Raw genomic sequence first — 9864 nt, 5'->3', positions numbered from 1 at the left:
TGAAATCAAATACAAGATATGCAACAGAAAAAAAAAAAAAAATTACCTGTGAATCGAAGATCACGAGTGTCTAGGTATGATACTTTCAAACAGTGGATGCCGTATCAAAGTGAATATTCACAGAAGACTGGATATAATCATAGATTATAGCTATATGTCAAATGTAATGAATCCAGGTCTAAGGCCCTTTTCACACTGGGGCGGTTTGCAGGCGTTTTTGCGCCTGCAAACCGCCCCTAAACAGCCTCCGCTGTTTGTTCAGTGTGAAAGCCCGAGGGCTTTCACACTGAAGCGGTGCGCTGGCAGGACGGTAAAAAAATTCCTGCGAGCCGCATCTTTGGAGCGGTGTATTCACCGCTCCTTCCCATTGAAATCAATGGGACAGCGCGGCTATACCGTGGCAATACCGCAGCTATAGCCGCGCTGTACGAGTGGTTTTAACCCTTTTTCGTCCGCCAGCGGGGGGTTAAAACCGCACCGCTAGCGGCCGAATACCGCGGTAAAACAGCGCTAAAAATAGCGCTGTTTTACCGCCGACGCCCCCTACCGCCCCAGTGTGAAAGGGGCCTTAGCTGTTGTAGTCCAAAATAGACTACAAAAACAAGTAAATATGCATATATGTAGCAAATGTTAAAGTGGGACCTCCAAGTGAACAGAAACAGAAAATAGCCTATCATTATAAAAAAAAAAAAAAAAAAAAAAAAGGAACTTACTAACGATACGGCAATGTAACAAAAATCCCCTAGGAGGGAGCAGGACACTCTTCAGCTTGTGATCAACAGGTGAGGCAATTTATAGCCTAAGTTTGGTGCCAGAAAGATTCCCATCATGCATAGCACACCAAAAACAGTCAGCAAGGTAAGTAATCCCTTGCTGATTGCATCATAAGGCAGCGACCAAAGGATAACAATGGCCGAAAAAAAAAAAAATGTTTATAATATGCAGAAACAAAGCCAATACAGCTTATATTAGATTGTCCTTCCTGCCAGGAAGAATATTGTGAGTATGCTATGTGCCGGTAAACATCTGAAACAACAAACAGTGTTAATCAAACTAACATATCCCAATATATATTACAAAAGATATGATTACACATTAGTCACTGTTTGCTATAGGGTACTAAAGATAAGGTATATTAACATGTGTATACATGAATGCAAGTTGCATGATTACATTATTATATTAAACATTATTAACTTACAAATACAAATTCTATATATATAGAGGGAAAAAAAATAATTGTTATTTTTAAATAAAGAGGTGGGGAGGAAAAAAGCCTGAAATTGTTTTATAAAAAAGGGTCTAAAACTCAACATATCGTTGAGACCGGGATAAGAAGTAGCTTGTAAGTTGTATATCCATTGGGTTTCCCTTTGTAACACCTTTTGATCAAAATTTTACCCCCTGGGGTCCTCATAGATGCGATCAAGAGCAGCAATTTTAAAGGAATGTGGATCATATTTGTGTTTTGATGCCACATGATAACCAATGGCCGTATTGAGTATGCCATTGGTGGCATAGTAGACATGGTCTTTTACTCTTTTAAAAAGGGATCTGATCGTTTTGTCGATGTAGAACGCTCCACATCGGCAGACGATCATGTGTATGATCCCCTTAGTTAAGCAAGAAACATAATGTCGCAAAAAATGAGTCTGTCCATTGGGAAGAGCAACCGAGGGTCCTTCCAAGAGTAGATGACAGAAGTCACACTCACCACACCGAAAGAGACCATGTTGGTCATGTTGTTTATTTTGTGACTTCCAGTGTTGGCTTCGTACAAGGCGATCCCTGATCCAGGGCGCCTGTATGTGATTTCCGGTTTAGATCCTAAATATTTAGAAAGGGTGGAATCAGCTATCAGAATAGGCCAATGCTTGTGAATGATGGATCGTATGGCTTGGTGTTGTTCAGAATATGTAGTAATAAGTCTCACCACATTAGATTCCTTTTTATTGGTGTCAGAGAACAAGATCGCATGTCTCGATCGATTCAAGGCTTTTTTATAGGCTTTTTTGAGACAAGTTCTACTGTATCCCCTGGTCAGCAAGCGTCCATATAGCAAATCAGCTTCAAGTTTGAAGCTGGTATCATTTGAACAATTTCTTCTAAGGTGTAGGTACTGGCTATAGGGGATACTGTGGATCAGTGCACGTGGATGTGCACTGGAAGCGTGCAGTATCGTACTCCCAGCATTCCGATACAGCGTAGTATTGATCGTACCATCATTTTCAATACTAATGGTCATATCTTGCTCTCGTCAGCCTGCATGGTGAACTTTAGGTTATAATTATTCCTACTTATTACCTGCATAAAGAGTTGTAACGTTTCTTTGGATCCGCCCCATAGCATCAAAACATCATCAATGTAACGATGCCATTGTATGATGTTGGAAAGAAGATATTCATGTTCTTCACTGGAAAAAAGATCTTGTTCCTACCCCCCCGGTACAGGTTCGCATAGGAAGGAGCACAGCACGTGCCCATAGCGACACCCTGTATCTGGAGGAAGTGGGACTCATCAAAAGAAAATATATTTCTAGTGAGGATATGGGACAAAAGTTGTAATACAAATTGGTTCACACTTGACGATTTAGGGCCTCTTTCTCCAAGAAATCTGGAGACAGTCTATGCCTAGGTTGTGTGGAATTGATGAGTATAGGGCCTCGATGTCGATCGCGACAAGGAGACAACCCGCAGGAACAGTAAGGCCATCCAGATGTTTCAGAAAATCTTCTGAAACATCTGGATGGCCTTACTGTACCTGGATCTATCGGGGATCACCTTGTACGAAGCCAACACCGGAAGTCACAAAATAAACAACATGACCAACATGGTCTATTTCAGTGTGGTGAGTGTGACTTCTGTCATCTACTCTTGGAAGGACCCTCGGTTGCTCTTCCTAATGGACAGACTCATTTTTTGCGACATTATGTTTCTTGCTTAACTAAGGGGATCATATACATGATCGTCTGTCGATGTGGAGCGTTCTACGCGGCAAAACGATCAGACCCCTTTGGAAAAGGGTAAAAGACCATGTCTACTATGCCACCAATGGCATACTCAGTACGGCCATTGGTTATCATGTAGCATCAAAACACAAATATGAGGCACATACTGTACCTTTAAAATCTATGAGGACCCCCAGGGGGTGAAATTTTGATCAAAAGGTGTTACAAAGGGAAACCCAATGGATATACAACTTACAAGCTACTTCTTATCCCGGTCTCAACGATATGTTGAGCTTTAGACCCTTTTTATAAAACAATTTCAGGCTCAACCCCCCCCCCCCCCCCCCCTTTATTGAAAAATAATGTTTTTTTTTTTTCCTATATATATATATACATAATTTGATAATGTTGTTTAATATAATAATGTAATCATTCAACTTGCATTCATGTATACACGTTAATATACCTTATCTTTAGTACCCTATAGCAAACAGTGACTAATGTGTAATCATATCTTTTGTAATATGATATATTGGGATATGTTAGTTTGATTAACACTGTTTGTTGTTTCAGATGTTTACTGGCACATAGCATACTAGCAATATTCTTCCTGGCAGGAGGACAATCTAATATAAGCTGTATTGGCTTTGCTTCTATATAGCTGCATATTATAAACAATTTTTTTTTTCGGCTATTGTTATCCTTTGGTCGCTGCCTTATGATGTAATCAGCAAGGGACTGACTGTTTTTGGTGCGCTATGCATGATGGGAATCTTTCTGGCACCAAACTTGGGCTATAAATTGCCTCACCTGTTGATCACAAGCTGAAGAGTGTCCTGCTCTCTCCTAGGGGATTTTTGTTACATTGCCGTATCGTTAGTAAGTTCCTTTTTTTTATAATGATAGGCTGTTTTCTGTTTCTGTTCACTTGAAGGTCCCACTTTAACATTTGCTACATATATGCATATTTGCTTGTTTTTGTAGTCTATTTTGGACTACAAGAGCTTAGACCTGGATTCATTACATTTGACATATAGCTAAATCTCCTATTTTGTGGCTGTCTCTGACTGAGGGATCCTTATATTTTTTGATATTAACAATCTAGGGCTATATTTGGTATGAGGACTTATTCTGATACGGCATCCCCTTCCTGAGAATATCATATTTTGACACTCATGATCATTAATTCACAGGCACTTTTCAACAATTTAATATTTTTTTTTTGTATACGCACTGCATGTATATGTGGTGACACATTTCCGGTATTGACATCCGTGTTCTGACATCACTATGTCTCCGATGCCAAGCTATGGCGGTGGCCATTGTTATTTTTTTTGGTCGCTGCCTTATGATGCAGTCAGCACTTCCCTTGCTGACTGTTCTCGGCGCGCTGTGCATGGTGGGAATCTTTTTGGCCCCAAACTTGGGCTTGAAATTGTCTCATTTGTTCACCATAATCTGAAGAGTGTCCTGCTCTCTCAAAGGGGATTTTTGTTATATTGCTGTATCTATAGTAAGTTCTCTTTTATCCATAATGATAGGTCATGATGTGTCTCTGTTTATTTGGAGGTTCCATCTGAACATTTGTGACATACATGCATATTTGTTTGTTTTGTAGTCTATCTTGGATGATAACAGCCCAGATCTGGATTCATTACTTTTGATATATGACCAAATTTCTTAGTCTGTGGCTACCTCTGACTAAAGGATTCCTATATTCTCTGATATGAACAATCTATGAGTATATCCGGTCTTCTATGAATATTCACTTTGATACGGCATCCCGTTTGAAAGTATATCTAGACACTCATGACCATTGATTCACAGGTAATTTTTTTTTTTCTGTTGCATATCTTGTATTTGATTTTAGTTAGGATGTTTTATTGGTTTTTAGGTGGTTCCTGGGTGTTTGCCTGGTGATTCGGCTCTGACCTCATTGCGCCACCTTGCTTTTTCCCTTTGTTGGAAATTACTGTCGATCACTGATTGATTAATATGATTCCTTCTGCAAGGTAACAATCAGCTTATCCCTGCAATGATTCTTTGTATACATGTGCCATGGTCCTCTGTCTCGACATAAACAGTGTTTTTCTTTTATGTTTATTGTAGTCTGTGTGTTTTTATCCTTGCAAAGAAGAGAAAGGGGTCTCACTATCCAACTACTGAACCCCAAATGTGTCCTGAAGAAGTGTACAACGAAACACGAAGGCACATTAGGGGTGTTTGTGTGTGTGTGTTTGTAATTTTTTTTTTTCCAATAAATGCTAATATTTTTGTATATTTCTACTGTTTGTTGTGCCTTTAAAGTCTGACCACAGGTTTTCCTTTATTTCTTCACAAATTTACAGATGAGGCATTTTGAGTGCTGTTTCTTTTTTGTATTCAAAGGCAACAGTAACTCAAATAACCAATTGTTACATCCAAGGTATGCAGAATACCATCTCTGAACACCTTGAAGTAGCAGGCAGCACCTCAGCTGCCACTCCTGTCAGCTAAGAACAGGAAACTGAGGCTACAATTCACACAGGCTCACCAAAATTGGAAAAACATTGCCTGGTCTGATGAATCTCAATTTCAGCTGCAACATTAAGGCCCCTTTCACACATGCGGACCGTATGTCCGTATTTCATCCATCCGTTTTCGGATGAAATACGGACATACATGCATCCCTATGGGATAGCGGGTGTCAGCGGATGTACATCTGCTAACACCCGATGTCGTCCGCCTCCGTTCTCGTCCGATTCTGCGGACGGAAGAAAATCCTATTTTTCTATCCGTCTGCAGAGCGGATCGGAGGAACACGGACAGACGGTCCGTGTTCCTCCGATCCCCCATAGGGGAGAGCGGAGATCTGACAGGGCGGTCCCTGCACAGTGTGCGGGTCCCGCCCTGTCATCTGCCTGCTCAGCTGGGGAAAGCGGAGCGATCCCCGCTGAGCAGCGGATAAACACGGGGCGGATCAACACGGATCCGTCCCGTGTGAAAGGGGCCTTAGATGGTAGGGTCAGAATTTGGTGTAAACATGAAAGCACGGATCCATCCTGCCTTGTAACATCAGTGAAGGCTGGCAGGAGTGTAATGGTGTGGGGGATATTTTCTTGGCACATTTTTGGGGCCCCTTAGTACCAATTGAGCATTGTTTAAAACGCCACTGCCTACCTGAGTATTGTTGCCGACCATGTCCATTCCTTTATGACTACAGTGTACACATCTTCTGATGGCTTCTTCCAGTAGAAGGATAATGCACCATGTCACAAAGCTCAAATCAACTCACCACTGGTTTCTTGAACATGACAATGAGGTCACTGTACTCCAATGGCCTCCACTCACCAGATCTCAACCCAATAAAGCAGGGATATGCAATAAGCAGACCTCCAGCTGTTGCAAAACTACAAATCCCATCATGCCTCTGGGTGTCATGCTTGTGGCTGTCAGTCTAGTAAGACTGACAGCCACAAGCATGACACCCAGAGACATGAATGGACTTGTTTTGCAACAGCTGGAGGTCCGCTAATTGCATATCCCTGCAATAGAGCACCTTTGGGATGTGGTGGAACAAGAAATTCGCATCATGGATGTGCAGCCGACAAATCTACAGCAACTGCGTGATACTATCATGTTCAATATGGACCAAAATCTGAGGAAAGTTTTCAAACACCTTGTTGAATCTATGGCACGAAGAATGGAGGGCAGTTCTGATGGCAAAAGGGGGTCCAACCCGGTACTAGCAAGGCGTACCCTAATAAAATGGCCAGTGAGTGTATATATCCACACTGTGCCCCAGATGAAAAACCCAGATATTACCCTGAAAATATAGTGGTGACATCACTGTGCTGTGCATGGGAGGGACCCAGTAGGCCACATCCACTACTGATTGCCGACAGAAAACTTCATAAAAGAACAGATATGAAATCAGTTAACCTGCACAAGGAGAGAGCACCAATGAACGGTCTTCATTACAGGAATTGTACATATTTGCCAGCAAATCGTGGAACAATCATTGTCCAGTTTTTTTTTTTTATTATTATTGCAGAGATCACGTCACAGAGACAAGTGCAGCGTTTCGGAGCTGTGCAGGAGGTCTTCGTCAGGCATGTGATTACATGCCAGACAAAGGGGTCCTGTGTGGCTCCAAAATGTTGCACTTATCTGTGATGTGATCTCTCTGCAATAAAAAAAAACCTTTGGACAGTGATTGTTGATCCATGGTGTGCTGGCGAATATGTACACTTGCTCGATGGTTCCAGGACTAGGCTGGTAATCACTGCAGCACCCACCATTGTATGAGGCGTATTTGCCAGGAACGTGTGTGATAGGAATATAGATAAGACTTTATTACAGGAAGCTCCCGCAGGAGGTAAAGTCTCACACTGGATTACAGCACAGGTCTTGAAGAAATGAACACACAAAAAGCTAAGACTGTGCATGCCTTTGTATTTGCTTGCCTGGAGTTCTGCTTTCACATGTCCGAACACCTCAATTGCAATAGCAGTATTAGATAAAAACTACAATGAATAAAACATTAATTTCCAATATTACATATAGGCATAAGATGTTTGTTTATCAACATAAAACTAGGAAGCAATATTCAACATATTTAAAACAAAGTAAACTTTACATTGAAAGTACCCTATGAACAGGGTACATAGCTATACAAATAAAACATTGCAACAAAGCAGTCCGATGGGGTAACATACCTCTATAAAACACTTTAAAAGTCTTTTCCCCAAGACAAAGCATGATACAATCTTGATGTATATTTACAGTCTGGCATAAAAATCGAGCTACAAATCTTTGAAGTTGCAGGAGTTTCTAAAATTGTACATTAAAAAGCCCTGATGAGAAGTATAAAACGCTTGCAGAAATGTAGGAGAGACACTACTTGGAAGCTTTCCCCCCCCATGAAGGGAAGATGTAAAGTCATTTTAGCCAGAGACATCCATATTCAGGTCTTTCACAAGTTAAAGTCCACCATAGTCCATTAGATCAAGAATACAATGTTTTCTGAAACCATTATATGGTTTGCTTCCTCCATAAACTCCAAAGCAGCCTTCACCTCACCCGGTGAGAATGGAGAGTCATTGTTCTTGTTGAGGGCATCCATGAGGGCTGGCATAGCGATGGATTGAGCGTGGGCAGATTTAAAGGCATCCAAAAGGCCAGCCTTGAAAGTCTTCAGCCTGTGAACAAAGCAGTAGAATTTTATCAACAATCAGGATTGGGTGGGGAGAAGAACGTTGCTACAGAATTTGTAGATCATGTCATAAATGAAGAGTGCAATACTAAACCCTTTCCTGCCCCCCTTAAAGTGCTGGCCATACACGGTTAGAAAATAGTTCGAAAAAAAAAAAAAACAGTTGGATTTCTAAAGATCTGTCAAATGTGCATCCGATAACACCATTATTGTATCGATATGTCTCCTAATCAACATATTATCCAACGGTACATTTTTCGATCAATTACATAATCCGTAATTACATTTTAAAGCGAAGTTCCACCCAACTTTACAACTTGGTCTTAAACGAAAGACCACTCCTCATTTTTGGATAGACTTTTTTTTTTTTACTTACCTTAGTAGTAAACATGTGAACCCAGCATAAAGCTGGGTTCACAGATATGCGGCTGCAGCTTGCAGTCCAGAGCGTTTCTGTTCACTGGTTCAGGTGTGAATTTTTCCACGAATTCGCACCTGAACCGGACCCTTTCCAAAACCGCGGCCGCCCAGCAAATGTGAACCGACTTCATTTGAAAGCTGGTCATGTTCACATGTTCTGCGAATTGGATGCGGTTAAAAACACAACTCAGCCTAAAACTTTACATTTCCATAATTGAAATAACCCATTAACATTTTGAAAGTTAAACCATCGAGCGCATCGAATGATTTTTCAAACAGTTTTCTTACCGTGTATGGTCAGCTTTACTTAACTTTTAGCAAAAAAAAAAAAAAAAAACCCATTCCCCTCTGGGTGATCTATGTACATTGCAGAGATTTTAACAAACTTTGTTGCAGATTCCTACCTTTTGTTATTCAGAAGAAATAGCTGTATGTTTTTCTGTGTCCATGTGCAACGTTAATGTGTATGGGAGTGGTTTTAGAATTATCACTCAGTTGCTGCTCCTGCAGGGCTCTAATGAGGAACGTGGCAGGATCTGCATCCTTTAGGGTGCAGATTCCCATTGGGAGTAGCTTAACAAAAATTAGATTTTCGTTGCAGGGGATGCCAAAAATCTTACATGTATCTTAGTGCAGACTTCTGGAAAAATCAATAAGCCAATCACACAAGCAGGAAATTACATTTCTGGGGGGCGTTCTCTACACCATCTGTGTACAGAAGGTCTCCAGGCAGCCATATTGCATTTTACAGAAAACACCACCACTGCAGATTGAAAACCAAATATATTTTTTAGGACTTGAGTCGCATATTTTGGATAGAGTAAGGGAGGATTATAACCCATCAGATCTTTTTTCACCATCTGTGTCCCATTGGGGAAATTTCCCTACACTTCCTGTCCTATAGGCAAACAGGAAGTGAGAGGAAATCCTTGCATATTAAGGGTATCCCTTGGGGCCCCCCAGGTCACCAGAACTAGTGTCTCCCTCTGGAAGACGTCCCCTTATTACTTTTCTGGGGACAACCCAAAATTTGTAATTTTTTTTACTTTCAATAGTAAACCGGACAAATAGGAGAGGGAGAATCTCCTTAATGGGGCACAGACAGCAATAAAACCTAAAAGGTGTTCCCTCTTCTCTTCACTCTAAACCAGTGTGTGTGTATCATCTTGCGGCGCACCAGAAAGATCAAAAAATTTTCACGCACACCTAAAAAGATAACAATTTTTGTGGTGAAGAACTTATTTATTTTTAAATTTATTGTGAAGGATGTATCTGCTTTCGAGAGCAAATCAGATTGAACCGA

The 9864-nt window shown here is 40.9% G+C and overlaps 1 protein-coding gene across 1 annotated transcript in view; it reads right to left on the bottom strand.

The window, feature by feature from the left end:
- Positions 1-7361: 7361 nt before the first annotated feature.
- Positions 7362-9864, bottom strand: part of MCM3 (minichromosome maintenance complex component 3) — a 32346-nt gene continuing 29843 nt past the window's right edge. Inside the window, exon 17 of the mRNA XM_073625161.1 lies at positions 7362-8127. Coding sequence (XP_073481262.1) covers positions 7929-8127 — 199 coding nt within the window. The 3' untranslated portion in view covers positions 7362-7928. The remainder of the gene's footprint in view (positions 8128-9864) is intronic.

This window comes from Aquarana catesbeiana, linkage group LG04 (genome assembly GCF_042186555.1).
Source record: "Aquarana catesbeiana isolate 2022-GZ linkage group LG04, ASM4218655v1, whole genome shotgun sequence".
Lineage (NCBI taxonomy): Eukaryota > Metazoa > Chordata > Amphibia > Anura > Ranidae > Aquarana > Aquarana catesbeiana.
Note: the sequence above shows the minus strand (reverse complement) of the source record. Positions and strands in the feature narration are given on the sequence as shown.